The 15589-nt window shown below is 40.5% G+C and overlaps 2 protein-coding genes across 2 annotated transcripts in view; one reads left to right on the top strand and one right to left on the bottom strand.

The window, feature by feature from the left end:
* The window catches only part of LOC6544082, a 110364-nt gene that overhangs the window by 13698 nt on the left and 81077 nt on the right, over window positions 1-15589 (top strand). The window contains exon 2 of the mRNA XM_001971903.3: window positions 2310-2343. The gene's annotated coding sequence lies outside the window, so the exon portion shown is untranslated. The remainder of the gene's footprint in view (window positions 1-2309; window positions 2344-15589) is intronic.
* LOC6544080 lies at window positions 3952-4752 on the bottom strand. Its single transcript, XM_001971901.2, has one exon. The coding sequence runs from the start codon at window positions 4617-4619 to the stop codon at window positions 4251-4253; it is 369 nt and encodes a 122-aa protein (XP_001971937.1). The 5' UTR covers window positions 4620-4752; the 3' UTR covers window positions 3952-4250.

A 15589-nucleotide genomic window follows, 5' to 3' on the forward strand; every position in this document is an offset into this window, starting at 1 on the left:
ACGTGTGGCAAATCAACAGCAGCAAATAGAAAACACACTGCAGCAGAAGCAGTAGCAGCAGCTCCAGTGGTACAAAAAATCAATAGAAATAGAAATCCCCCGGATGGAGCAACTCTCCCCCGTTCATCTGCTGTGCGTATGCCATAAATCGTAACAATAACTACTTGCCACTTGGCCAGACAACGAGCAGACATCCACGTCGAGTTGGATTCGAACTGGGATTCGTATTCGCACTCGGATTCGGTTTTGGACTCAAAGTTGGACATGGACATGGACATGGACGTGGACGTGGACATGGGGCATAGACGCAGAAGGCGGCATACGATTTCACTTGACTGACAAACAGACGTAAGTAAAGTGTTTGGCTTCACTCGCAGCTCGATTTGTTGGCCATATCCCTCAAGTGACTTTCTAAGCGATTCCGAATGCCTGCAACAAGAAAAATGTGGAGCGAAGGCAGTGCGGCAGTGGCAGTAGCAAAAACAGCTCAATGCCATTATCATTGGACTACAAATCCCCAATTGCCTGTAATATGCAGAGTGTACGTATGCTTCATAATGTGGCTTCATAAAACACTTGGATCATACGATCCATGAGGCTTTGGCTTACTATCATTGGTATGCCACTTTTGTTGTGGTTATTGGCATAATATTTCTATCTCTCTTAGGATCAGCAAAGATTCCCCATGAATTATCGGCTATAAACTTGTAAAGTACAGGTTTTGTACATTGCTTGGCTTTGGAAAGGCAGTTGTATCTCAGGATCTATTCGAGTTGGGGAAATAAATTCTGGTTCTTTGATGCCAGGGTTTGCAAAAATTTCATTTTATACCTACACTAAAGTTTATATTTCCTTATTGGGTATATTTCAGGTCGAAACACACATCTATCTCTTTGACAGGGACTTTCGGCCCATTAATCCACCTCCTTCACCACACCATTTCCCTCTCGCCCTTCAACTTGTGTCCAGTGTTGTGTAGTGTGCTCACAAATATTGTCCCATACAAGTCATAAAAAGCCCATTTATAACTGTTAACTTGTACAAAAGTATTTACAGACGATTTAGCAGCTCACAGAATTACAACCATCGCCACACAATTGCAATTGTTTATTTGTGTTTACGGCTCTCACACTGCCCCCGTCCCCCTTGCAGACCCACCGCCCACTTTTCCACCCACCCCTCCGCAATGAATTTCCCCCCTTCACTGGACTGCTTCTTCTGCTTTGGCAACTACTCCATCCATCTCTCTTTTGGTAGCAATAAAAAGTGTTGTTATTTGTACAATGTTGTTTGTTTGAGCCGGAGTGTGTTTTTTGTTTTGCTTGCTATTATTGTTGCTATTATTACAGTTGTTGTTACATTGGTCTTTGTTTAGTGGCCAACACAGCTGCTGCTGACACGCAGAATTCAATGCAACAAGAAGAAGCCCAAGTGCCGAACGAAAAGTAAAAAACAGGAAAGGCAAACAAACCAACAGCAGTAGCAAAAATCATCGGGAAAACTCAAATGGGTAGAATCCAAAGTTTCCCATTGTCCCACGGCTGAATGAACATAAAGACATGGGTACACGGAACTGGCGAATAAATGGGGCATTATGGGGTTAATGATAACATTCAGCACGGTGTGAAGAGGTTTGCTTTGCACCAAGGAATGAAAGCTAACAATCCTAAACTGAGATCAAATTTAATAGAGAATCTGGGAATTCTGAAAGAAAATGACAACTACTAAACTAAACTTATTTTGGTACTCGGACTAAGAAAGTCTTTAAAGTTCTTTTCTCAAAGCATACCATCTTCTTAAAATTATTATTTAATAATGATAAATCGAACCTGTGTATTAAACCAAAGAAGAGTTTATATCAGTGCATACATAACCTCATTATGAGTGGAATTTCCATATTTTTAAAGGCTTATTAGCAAAGCTCTTTTGCATTAACAGTGGCTCAAATGCTGTGGGCCGAGAAGAGATAAAATTCAGCAAAGAACCAGCGGCCGAGTTAGTTTCGTATTTGCATTGTTCATATTTGTTTTTCGGCATTGCTATTGAAACAATTACTGCAGCGTGAAATAAAGGAAAAGTAAACAAATGCACTTTATCTGCTGGCCAACAGAGTGCAGCAGCGCATTTATAGGAAAATGGGTTATGAAAAACAATTTGAAAAGGTATTAAATTTATGTCAGTCCCCGCCCCTGGGTTGTTGTAAAATTTTATATGCACATACGAACGCAGCGAGCTGGTCGCTGTCAGCAGAATTTCTCATATTGATTTTGCCTTAAATAATAAAAACTTCTTTTTGCCCTCTTTTCCAGGTTGCAGCGTTTAATGGCCAACGGATAAAGTGAGGTAAGTGAAACAAAACGACAGAAGGGGAGCTCTTTTGTAGCACTGCTTATTAAAAATAGCAGGCTGCTAAAAAAATCCTAAAGTGCATGGTCAGAGACACAGACGCAGTCACGAGGCTTGTTGTAGTATTTTTCAAGAATTGGGACAACAAGGCGCATAAATAACCGACATGCCAACAAAAAAAAGCAGAAACAAAACGAAGAAAATGCCTGTAAAAAACTGAGCGAAACTCGCCGAGATACTGCACTTAGAATTGTAAACAGCGATGGGGAATAGGGTTGGTACACGCAGAAACCAAGTTATCAACTACAAAAAATGGTTTGCTTTAATTAATACATTTTCGTATAAAAAGTATTCATTTTAATCTTAATGAGGCTTTAATGGCGCTCTGAATACGAATGCAGTTTCAATGGTAATAATTCTGTTATTAATAAGCCATTTTTTCAAAGAGCTTGGCTGGATATTCGGATATTGTGACAAGCGTAATTTACGTTTTTAAGGTTTTAACGCTTTTTTAAGCACATTTTTTTAATATAGAATTAATGCTAGAACCATATTTTTCTGTGTGTGGCTGCTCCTTGCGAGTGTGTGTAAGGGAATTGCAACTAAATACGAGAGCTAAGATGAAACGCAATGCATACCGCCCCCGAGCTGTCCCCGCCCCCATGCATTTCCCCACTCGGCAGCACAGTGGGAGCAAAAAGAAAGCGCACATACCGGTTTTCCACGGCCCAGAGACACTGCGAGTGTAGTATAGTACACGGGGACAGGTTTATTTTCCCGTTGGGACTGTGTGACAAATCAAGCGAGAAGCGAGAGCGAAGACAACAACCGCGACCAGAGGAAAACTAAAAAGAAGACGCAGCCTTCGTGCGCGAAAAACGTCAATGGCCAGGAAAATTCTGAGTAGAGGGGGAAAACTGTGTGCAAGAGGGACGGCGCACAGCTGCGACGCTCGCCGTAATGGCAGCAGGAAATTGAAAAAAACTTGCCGCGCGCTCACCTTTGGGCGGCTTCTGTTGCATTTCCTTGCCTGTTCTTGGCGCTTTTCTTTTCCACGAGGTAGTCGACGGGATTGGGGTATATTCTGTAGATCCAACACATAGATGATACAAAATAGAAATATGTTCAAGGTAAAACTATAAAAAAACCTGTAATTGTATTTTACAATCAATTGATTTTCAAGCAAAGTGGATAATAAAAGCCTCATTTATATATTTCTATTTTAAAGAAGTTCAATTATCGTTTGATTGGCAATTGCTAGTAAACATGTTGTTTAGTATCAGGTATCCATTAGGTTGTTATTTGTGTGTAGTGTTTCAGTTTTTCCTGCACTTGACAGTCGTTGCCACCTTAACCGCCTAGGAAGGAGTGTCAAAAGTCAAACACTTTTGCTTGTCTCAGCCCCCATCTCTTGAGTTGTGGAAGTCACACAGAGAGACGCAGTTTTTTACGTGATTTATGATACTCTTTTTGGCTTGGCTAAAACCAGCTAAAAGTCCGTGGCCTAGAAAGAAGGAAAATCAATTCTGCAAACGAGCGAAGATAAACGATGGATAGCTAATCACAAATCTTTTGGCCGACTTCGAAATTAGTTTTGACGATTGGTTCGTTTTATAGCTTCTGTTTTAATACTAGATTTATATAATAATTCATATAATGGTATGCACTTGTAATGCCGTAAAACTAATGAGCTGTCTCATTATATCACAAAATAGATTTTCGATTCCCTTGTTTTATGCAAAGCAGGAATTGCTGAGTGTAAATAAGAGTATAGAAAATAGTCAGAAAGATTAGACCTATAGCTTGAAAATCTTGATTTTCTAGTTTGTCAATAGGAGTTATCATGCTCTTAAAATTACTTAATATGGTGCTCAACTAATTAATTGATTATTGCCTTCCGCATTTTACTGGTAGTTGGCAGTACTACAGCTGCCGATTTCCTGGAGATACTTTCGCTTGCGTTTCTGCTGCTTCTCGAGTTGCCGCTGCATATTGGTTCGCAATCTGTCCCGATACTCCCGTTCCCTATCGAGGGCACTCCTCTGCTGGGAACTGGCCTCCGCGTCGAACTCTAGGTCAAAGGCCGTCTCCCATTGGCGACGCTGCTGCAGCTGGATGAGCTCGTTTGTCAGCTGCAGCTTGGTGCTGGCGATTCGCATCAACCTGCGCTTGGGACGCCCCAACTCCCTTCGGTGGAGGTAGAGGGCATAGCTCACGGATTTCTCCCTCCTCTGGGAGTTGGCACCGGAGTTGCTGCTGGAACAGTCTGACATTTTACTTCTTGTATCTTCTATGCAAATCGAAACGTTCTCGTCACTGGTTTGCGGGCAAATGATGCAATCAGTGCGTGTGCGGGTGACTTTTAAACCCCTCAGGTACGTGCTTCTAATGTGGGTTTCCTCGCGTTTCCCCGACTTCCCAGGTATGCAAAAATCCTGAATTTATTGCTGCACATTATATCTGAAGAGCTCAATTAGGATACCTGTACCTGGTCCTTTCAGTGAACCTAATCCCGTGCCGCGGCTTGAACTGATTACGTTTTCCAGGTCGGTTGTTGGTGCCATCGGTGCACCGGTGTCATCGCCAGCAGGCAGAATCGCAAAATAGAGAGCTCCAGGTTCAATGCAAATGCGCTTTGCATGTTGCCGCTAATTGGCAACAGTTGTCGATGCTACTGTTCTTTTGCTGCCATACAAGGTTCCCCCTAGCTTCGCTGCAGTTAGCGAAAAATCTACGCCCAAGACAACTTTGGAGGAAACTTAAGTAAACAAGACTATAATACAATAAGTGTAAATACTATTAGGGTTAACATAGTCTTATTTGTAGTAAGGCCCGGATTTTATAGCTAAATTGCGAAAAGTATTGGGTATTAGGACAGTTCTTTATAGAACTGTATTGTACAATTAAGTATGACAATGGGAAACCACTTAATTTCCCGAAATAGAATAATTTCGTAAAAAATCAGATTCACTGCGTTTTCAAGGTTTTTGTATGTGGTCTCCAAACCTCTTTAACTATTCACAATTAGTTCGTCGTTTACTAGATCACATTCTCGCTCTTAAACATTTTGTGTTAGTGTAAGATTTCAGTTCTTTTTTCTTGGGTCGACGTGACCAGCATGATTAATGAACGCCGTTATGCTTTTATGGTCGATATGGAGGCAAAGCCCTGCGTTTAGTGTCCATATCCATGTGTGTAATTCGAGCGCATGCGTCGCTGACTTAGAGGTGTTGCATAAGTCGGCGCCATAAAATGAGCCGGCAGAAAAACAATAAAACACCAGCAAATTAGAAATTACCTTTATGTGCAATACGAGGTAGCGTAGAAAAAAGAGATACAACGAAAAACAGAAGAAAAAATGGTAACAAATTTACACACAATGGGCAGTTAGCCTGTGGTAGGGGCATTGCCTTGTGGCAAATGTGCGTGGCATTACATCAGCGATTTCTTTTGGCCAACTCTGCATCTGCGGCCTCATTAAGCCCGGGTTAAATCGGAACTGTAGATTCCAAGCCGGGGTTAATCGGAACTATACAGCCACATATGTATATGTAGTATACATATGTAGTTGCCAAGGCGGAAACTCAAAGGCCCCGTAATGTTGCAGATTCAAACGTAACTGCCAAGTGATTTCCCTTTAGCTGAGGAAATGCCAGTGCTAATTAACCCACATGGCCAAGAGTGTAAAGTGGAAATTGCTCTGCAGCTTTTCCAGCTCTCGAACTGTACAAAAAACTATTCCAGTCCAACTGCATTACAATGTTATCCAAATGACAATACGCAAAATATATACATATCTCCCTCAAAACTTTTCCGGGTGGCGACAAATTTCCAACTGGCAAAACTTCATGTAACAACAAAATATATAAAAACGTAGCTACAACGAGGCAAACAAAACGACGAAAAAGGAATATTTTCCACATCAAAATGCACATAAATAATAAATGGAACCAGCCAAACGGCCAGAACAGGAACTCGAAACCTGAAACAAAAGCGAATCGAGATGCCAGAATCGGGCGAACTGAAAACTGAAAACTGAGTATGGAAAACTGAAAAACAGAAAAAAAAAAAAACAGAGAGAAAATGTCGGTCAGCAGAAGGAGCTTTTGTGTTTTTCGGGACAATTGTTAATAATGAAAGCGCTGGCCAAAATTATGAAATTAATTTTCCAATTTTAATTATGCAACAGTTGCCAGATTCTCTGGCTCTCCGCTCCTCAAAATGCAAATTGACTGGCACATGCAGAAAGTTGCTGAAGTGGAGACCCTTTTGTGGCTGCATTGCCCAGTGGATTACCCCTTCTGGAACACCCACCTCCCCGCAGCACTCCATTCAATTATGGCCAACACAGGTACACACACTCGCGTTCAAATGCAGGCACACGCATCCATGAGATTTCAGTCGGCCGGGCTGCTGAACGTTGATTAGAGTTAAGCCCTAAATTAGTTGCTGCCGTTGGCCGCGTTGATGGTACGACCTTAAGGCCACGTTAATACGTCCCCTTTTCGAGTTCAGAATGGGCCGCTCGATAAAGTCATCGAGATGGCAGCGGATGTGGAGCGGACAGCTTCGATTTTCAATAGATATATGTACTAAGCATAAGCTACGGAAAACAGGCAAAGAAAAATTGACTTACAAAGTGTATTCATTAACTATTTTGAAAGGAATTTGCAAATATTTGGCTGGGTTGCATACATATGTATATGGGATTCACAAAAACGCAAAATTCACCATTACGCAACCGCTAATTATATATTCATAATTCAATTAGTGTGCTTTCGCTTTGTTCTTAGTTTATTGACTTCATTTTAACACCTAGGCTCTAAATCATTAAATATTAATTATGATACTAAATGATTTCACCAGCTTAATCTTTGAAGTTCGTGTTCATAAACATCGTCTCTACGGTCAAAAATATTTTGCAATTCCTAAAAAGGTGAAATTGATATTTGTTTGCAGTTTTTTTTAACTCAGGACTGAAACCATAGAACTGAAAAAGTTTCAATCTGTTGAAAATTGGGAATCCTGCTCGAAGGGCTTTGTGGCACATATTGGTAGGTCGTTAGGGCCGCAAACACACAGAAATACGCAATCTAGTCCAATTCGATTTGCCGTAAGTTGTCTGAGGGCTAATCGTTCCCATTCGACGAACAAGGCCGAGAAGAACACAACAAAGGCCGGAACTGAAGAGCAAGAGCGCCACTTCCGGAACTTAGTTGATGCCAACTTATTAGCGAACACCGTTTAATGGGTCCAATTAATGTCAACCAAGTTGGCGGCGGGTCCGCCAATGATTTGTGGGCGATTTTCTGTGGGCGCCTTTGGGCCAACCAAGTGAAATTCAGTCAAAACGAAAGTTTCGCTTGGCCATTGATTGGCTCGCTTCGCTGCACGCTAACAAAAACGCCAAGTCCGTATCGCAAAACTTTTTCGAATTGAACATTTGTAGAAATGCATAAAAATTAATTAACAAGCAGCTGATGCCGTACAGCGATTCAGTTTTTGGCTTGAAATTATTATTAGCCATTGCGAAGCTGGCGGAAAAATTAAGGCAAAAGCGTAAGAATTTTTAATTGGCTTTTCTGCTTCATCTTCTCCCTGGCTATTGTTACCATTATTCTTGTTGTATTTGTTGTGTTTCCTACTCAATGCCGTCGTCAACGCCGACTTCTCGCACATTTAAGCCTAATTAACTTTCTACTTAGAGCTCAGTTTTCATCTTCTCGCCGCCGAGGAGAGTGGATTTACACTGGGGGAAAACCAACGGTAGCATTAGTTATTCTAGTTCCACAAACTTATCTTTTACAGGGATATATCTTAATTCAATATTCAATATTTTAGATCTATATCGATAATAACTAATACATAGTGGAGCTGATGTTATATTTCCTTTTTACCTTTGCGCCTAAAAACTGCCTAGTTCTTTTTGTTATAGTGCAGGCCATCGTCTTCTGAAATCGTTTCGTTCCTTGGCTTTGGTTCGCTGTGCAGTTTGCATTGTTGGCTTTTTGTTTCAGCCCCTATCGTGCCGTTGTACCTTATTGTTTTGGCCGCCTTTTGGTGCTTTAGGTGCTTTTTCTACTTTTGCACTGCGTCAACTTCTAATTTCATTTGAAGCCTCCGCCGTTGGCTTTGATGATGATGCCAGGGCCAAGCGCAGAATTTGCTGCTTTTTCTACAGCCACTACTGCTACTGCTGCTGCTGCTTCAAACGTGGCTAACAAGGTGAAAAGTAGGTGAATGTTAAGCATCGGCACCAACAATGTTGGGAAAAACAAAGGAAAAATGGCAACAGCACCGACAATGACAATAAGTAAACAACATTTAGCGAAAGAGCAGAGTGGAGTGGTAAAAAAAACACACACACAAAAAGCAAGACGACACACAGGCAACAAAGGCAGAAGACAAAACGTGCCAAAAAAGGGTTCGAGCCAGAAACAAAAGACAAACAAACAAACATATTAACGTAAAATGTTGTTGGCCGCCGATGTTGCCGCTGAACATGTTGCTGTTGCTGTTGCTGATGGCACCGATAAGTTGGTGCAGCAACTCCGGCATCTCGAACATAGTATCTCCGGAATTTTCATCTGTTTTCCCCCGCCTCGTGCCGGAAGTGCACATTAAGTGTTTTTAATTTCCAGTTTCGCACAACTGGAGAACTGTTTGCGAATGAAAAGCGAAAGGCGCGGGCGTGAATGGAAAGTGTTGCTGTCGCGGCCTCGCACAAATCATTTTGGGCCATTCTTAAAGCCGTCAAAAGGAAACTAATGAGACCGACTGAAGCACACACGGCACTGGAACAAATGATGACACCTTAATATATTATGCTGGTAGAAATGATATTTGCAATTCTAACAAAAGCCCTGAGAAATTTACGTAAATCATTTACTCACGCTTTACAAATCCTATCAATTACTTTACTAATATCTTTATAATTTCACTTTCCAGTGTATGCTATATCTCCAGATATGTATCAATAATTAAACAACTGCCATGGAGTTAATGTGCGCATGGGTGTGTTTTCAGCGGTAATGAAAAGCGTTTTGACCCTGAAACATGATACCAAGGAGTATAATATAGTGCCAAAATCGCGTGCACATAAGATGCATTTAATGTGGAGATACCTACAAAGTCGCACAATTTTCCCTTTCCTGAAACTACAATAGATGGCGAGAGATTGCAACAAAATAAAAGGGAAAATAAGTGCAACATCTTCCATGTTTAAACACGTGTGAGAGTTCACGGGCATGTTAACCACTTTTTCTGCGCATTGTGTTTCAGTTTGCCAACGTTGATTAATATATTTTTTTTGGTAGCCGGGGTTAAGCAAAAAGCTTTACAAAACATTTTCGTGTGAAAATATTTGATGAAACCTTCACGCGTTGGCAGAACCCAATTCGTTTTTACATAATGATCGGATTTAACGAAAAAATGTAATTACTATTTTTGCTCGCCATGTCGGTGACTTTGACATTAATCATCGTGTTGACTGGCCGTGAAGTGTTGGCCAGCTGATGGGCCACTGACAGACTTGGACAAACAGATTCAAAAACAATTTACTAAACAACTGTGCATCTAACTGCATTTGCCGAATGCCACTCGAATAATGCATGATGAGCCTGCAGGCTTGTCGATCTAAGTGCCCTTGAAAAAATGTGTTTGACATCTTTTAACTACTTATTTAGGAAATAGCATTTTTGCTTAATAAAACGTTACTGATGTTTGAGTTTAATTGTTAAAGTCGATAAAATTATATGATAATTATCCCTTTTTAAACCAATTTAAATTTTTTTCTGTGCCAAATTAAGTGCACCTCCGTAGCGCTTTTTCCAATTTTAACGATTCAGTGAAAATGTCGCATAGATTACGTGACTTTGATGCGATTGACATAGTGGCGAGATTTATGCGTGTCCCTCCTGGCAGGTGGGCGTGGTCAGTTGGGTTTGGTTTTGGGCCTCACGAACGTGTGTTGCCTGAAATTACAACGGATCCAAAAATGGTACAACCAAATGGTACACAACAATGGAACAGCGCCCACAACTAATTTGAATGCCTCGGCGTGTGTGTTTTTCGAGTTAGATTGAAGAGACAGTGGAAAAAGTGAGTGAGTGAAAGATCACGACCAAAAAGTTGGCAGCGAAGGCGGCACATGAAAGTTTACGACGTCACATCAGCAAAATGGGCAAAAATTGTCGGACACACTCTGTTGCTATCTTTCGCTTTTTTGTTTACCAACGTCGAAGCTTAATGGCCAAAGAAAAGCGAAACTGGGGAAAAAGTGAAAATCCTAACCTTAAGTGGGCGCGGGCTTGTTAGAATTCTTTAATCGGCGGTGAAATGGAGAAAGAGTGGATTTAAGTGCTAGAATCACTAGATTTAGTGGTTACCTACAGCTGGGTTTAAGCATTAAGGCAATTGAGGTAATAGCTAAAAGAAAAGTACTTGAATTTTCACATTACGCTTTGCAGAAGAAGAAACTAAACTTAAAATCTTAAAATCCATATTTGTGAGAAGTGTTATCTTCTTTATCTTTCTTTTACTTTAAGTTCAAGCCTTAGTGGTGCAGCCTAATATTTTTAAATACCTGTATCAAGTTTCCCTTTTGTCAGCCGATATTTGTACTTCACCATCTGCTGTTAATCCTACCTAAATCCACGAATACACATAGTTTCTTTGCCTTTTTTCCTGGCCTGTCTGAGTGTTTAATATAATATCCCGCAAGTATTTTACTTCACCTTTTTTTTTGCGGCCCTTGAGCATTTCAAAGTCTTCCATTTCCGCTGTGAACAGGTGCAGAGGTCTCTTTTTTCTCATCCCTCCAACTGAAATGTTCTTCCGTCGACTTTTTAAACGGTATTTGTATTCCATTACGGCGTGGTTTGTTTTTAGCTATTCAATTTGTCGCCGGCATTTGACTAATTTCCTTTCTAAGTAATGCAACGAATTGCAAATGTTGAGCATACGCAGTGGTGTACGCCCCCTCCCAGCCAAATATTTTAATGTACAGCGTTTTGTTGAACCATTTGTAACATTCTTGTAGCTGCCACCCACTCACTCGTTCAGTTGCTCGGTCGCTTATTCATTCATTCATTTATTCGCTGCACTCGTGCAACTTTCATTCATTCAAAATGCTGGGAGAAAAAATAAAAAACCGTAAATAAAATGCGCAAAGGCTGAAAAATAAAGCACTCGACATGCACACATAGATCTACTCCTTCTGCCACCGCCCACTCAGACAGACCCCGAACAGACTCTGATTCAGATCCAGATCCAAAGCTATATACGAGTATATACATACATATGTATAGCTGTAGCCATAGATACAGATACATCTACAGCTGCAGACATTCTTTAGCCGCCAGCAGAGGAGGAGCATTTTTCTGCACAATTTATGTCTTTTAATGAAAATGTGTATGTGTGCAGGATGGAAATAAAAAATGTTAAATCAAAAAGAAAAGCAAGAAAAATGGCGCTCAACACGCTAATAACTTTTCAAAAGGAAATGTGCAACATACAGATGTACACTTACATACAAATTTTATACCGACCAAAGAGAGGGCCATAAGTTACAGCAAGTGTTGGCCTTTTCGTAGGGCCCCTTACCAAATTAGTCTGCAATTTGTAAAAACACCATGTCGGCGGAAGAGGGGTGGGGAGTCTACTTTGCTTTTGGGCATTTGCGGCTTTAAACTCTGGCCCAGACATTGGTCAGCCAATTTGCCTTTTTGCCTTGGCTAATTATATATCATTGGCGGCACACATGCTGGGCCTGGTCACCATTAGTCAAAAGGGAAAAAGATATAAAGCGAGCTACTAAATTAGGAATAAAAGAAAAACGGAAAAACAGGCCACCAATTAGCCCGGTTACTGCAATCACTGAAAGCTCTGCTCACATCAAATTAATTTGAGCTACCCAAATACCCGATCCCAAGTACCTGCATACATACTATATTGCCATTATTAGTTTTACGACTTTGTCTAAAACATTTCACAGCTCGGACCGAAACAAAAGCAAATCCATTAACGAAATTGAAAAGAATGGAGTAGCACACAAAAGCCGATAATTCCTGGCCAAAACGGTATCTTCACTTGGCCAGAAGACCCAGCATTTTGCTTGATGTCTGCCATTTCCTTAAAGCGTTGTAAACTGAAATTAGTTGTTGTTTCTTCCTCAAATTCACATTGAATTAATTCAATTGCGGTAGAGAGCGGAAAGTCCAGCTATTTCAGCGGCCTTTAACTGCAGATGGTTAAAAAATTAATTATGGTTAATTTGAAAGAGGCTTATTCAGGGCTTCGACTTTCTATTGGGTTAATTTTCTTTCGGTGGGAATGCAAAACTATCTGCCATTGTGTTCTTTTGGCAGTTCCCGGGAAAAACAGCGTGACTTCACTAAAATCAAATGGTACATTTAAATAAATTTAAGGTATAAATGTTAATTTCCAACATTTTACCAACACTTTCTTATGTAATGAGCGCATTATAGCCTTTTTATGCATCTTTCTCATCTCTGAAAAAAAACAGCATTTATGATTTTCTTTATTCCCAATGCTTGGGTAAGCACTCTTTATCCTATTATTTGCCAACTGTTTTTTTTTTGTCACTATCTTAGATTCGATATTTAACTAATGCTTACGTGAACGATCGATGTATTTTTTTTGCCAAACTATAAATAGGAAAAAATAACAGCAGAGGTCAGCCGAAAAACAGAAAAGCCGTCGATACAATAAGTCTGCCAACGTAATTGAATAGCTGAACAAGCGAACTTAAAAAGCGGAAGCCACTTGTAAGACAAACTGAACAATGAGTGAAAAAAACGGAATCTAAAAAACGGCTCATTTTTCAAGTATTTCATTATATTGACAAAAAAAGTGCCAGCTCACTGAACCAAGTAAAAAACTGAGGCGATCTAAATTCGGCCACGGCACATTGGCCACATAACACTAACACCTCTCCTCTAATTGCCCCTGGGGTCGGCAGACCCGACTTATAGAGAAGGTAATACCCACAAGTCAACGAGGCGACGCCATCATCTTTTTATAGCCACAAACATCTTTACAATCGATTGGGTCGAGTCACAATTAACTGACTGACATTGATATTTAATGTGATTTTGTATGCATTTCTAGCCTTTTGGCTACGCTCATAATTGTGCTTTGTTGCGCTCTCTGGACAGTTATTATTTAAGCTTAGTTCACAGTGGTCTCTGATAAAGACAAATACGAAACGCAACTCGATTCGAGTTAAGTTCGATTTCAGCCTTGACTCTTGAGCCGCTTGGCCGCTTGGCCGCTTGACTTGGCTTTTGTTGTGTTATTGATTTCGAGCCGCACACAAGAAAAAATGCGCAACAATGGCCAATAATTGATCACGTTCATGGTCCAATTTGGCAGGAGTTTAGTGGGTTTGGCAGTTGGTAGGGGTTTTTCATCTGCTCACGGCTGCATTTTGCGGGTAAATATGTTTTCAACCTATCCGCTTCCCCACAATGCCAGATGCCAAGAACTTTGACAGCAGCTTTTCTTTGGCTGGCTGCAGAGCGAGAAAAACGCCTTTTGATCCCTGATGTAATAAAATATCACCTAAATAGTACTTCAATTCAAATTATCCATTGAACTAATTCAAAGGTCATCCAATATTATTTTAATACTGTATATTAAGTGGTGGTTTTGTAATATAACTAAAAAAAAATGTAAAATTACATGCTTTGAAACTACGTTAACTACTCCGTTCTTTAAAAATATTTTAGATTGCGCACATATATTCTAGACATTAATCAATGCAGTTTAAAGTGCTTTTAGTTATTTTTACCAATAAATGAGCATTTTAAAGTTATATTTATTATTCAATAAAAGTTGAATTTCCGAAATTGAAAAAGGCGTCTTGAGTTGTCATTACCGACTGCAATTCAATGCGATATGAATTGCATATAGTGAGAACCGAGAAGCCATAACTTAAAACCACTTATGGTGTTATTAAAAATAGCTTGCGGTTGGAGAATATTTTTTGTTGCCACAACCAGTTAAAAAGACTGCAACAACTTGACGGAAGTTTCGTTTGGGACTTGGTTATTGACCAACTTTTTGTTTCTCCCGGTGGGTTATTATTTGTTTCGTTTTTGTGCGTTTGCCCCGGCAATTAAGAACGCTCAGAAGGAGCAACCCGAGCTGGGCCAGCTGTCAGACTCCTTTGGTTATTGTGGCAGCAGCTCCGCTCCGGCAGCCTCATCAATGTCGGAAACTTCATCATAACCCCGGGCCATATACTTGTTCGATGGTGAGAGGGTGCAACTTTATAAGGCCCGTAATACCCCACCTCAGACTTTCAAACATGCCCACCTCCTTTTCTGCGTTCTGCTTCCGCATATGCTTCATAAACTTGCCATCTTGCATTGGCCTATAAACCGAAAGTAACACGCTCACACACACACACACGAACACATGCAAAGGCAGACATTTAAGACGAGTTCCCGGGTAGCCTCTTCCATTTTCAGATACCCCGCAAAGCCCCTATTTCTACCACTTTTTAGCAGGCGTTGACTGGAAGCCGCAAGAAAAAAATATTTGACCTACATCAAGTTTTCAAGTTGCTTGTTTGTGTTTCGTCTTCTTCTTGTTTTGCCTCGTCTTTCTTTTTATTTTTTTTATTTTTGTTTTTTAGCCAGAGAGGCTTCTTCATCGCCATCATCATCATCATCGCCATCGTATTTAGTATCATCTTGTTGCCACGCTTTATTTCTGCCTTTACCGGCTTTTGCCTTGCTGTTGCTCTTTTCGAACCACAATATTTGCGCATATTTGGTCAACTGCATTTTCTATCTCCCCTCTCTTTCTATTCCCCTATGCCCCATCTCTTTCAAGCCAGTGGCGGCCAGTGGTAGCCATCTCTCTCTATCCGCTTGGGCCTTGATTGTTTTCAATTTGGTACGACATTTTCATTAATTTTTCAGCAGCTTGTGTGTGTCAGTGTGTCGTCGACTTCTTCTTACCTTCCCCCACTCCGCCCACGCATAAAATATTGAAAGACATTCTGCAGGCTTCGGTGATGACCAGCCAAAGAAATATCCACAACATCCATAGGAGCAGCATCATCAAACGTGGGCAATGTCACTTTGAGAAAAACTACATTAAATATACCATTTTTATACGGCGCTTTAAAATGCAATCAAATGTTTCGTTCGGACCTTGCAATGTGCACGGTAAAAAAAAAGACAACTTAAATGGTATTATATATATTATTATA

The sequence above is a fragment of the Drosophila erecta genome, unplaced genomic scaffold (genome assembly GCF_003286155.1).
Source record: "Drosophila erecta strain 14021-0224.00,06,07 unplaced genomic scaffold, DereRS2 tig00000021-arrow-pilon, whole genome shotgun sequence".
NCBI lineage: Eukaryota > Metazoa > Arthropoda > Insecta > Diptera > Drosophilidae > Drosophila > Drosophila erecta.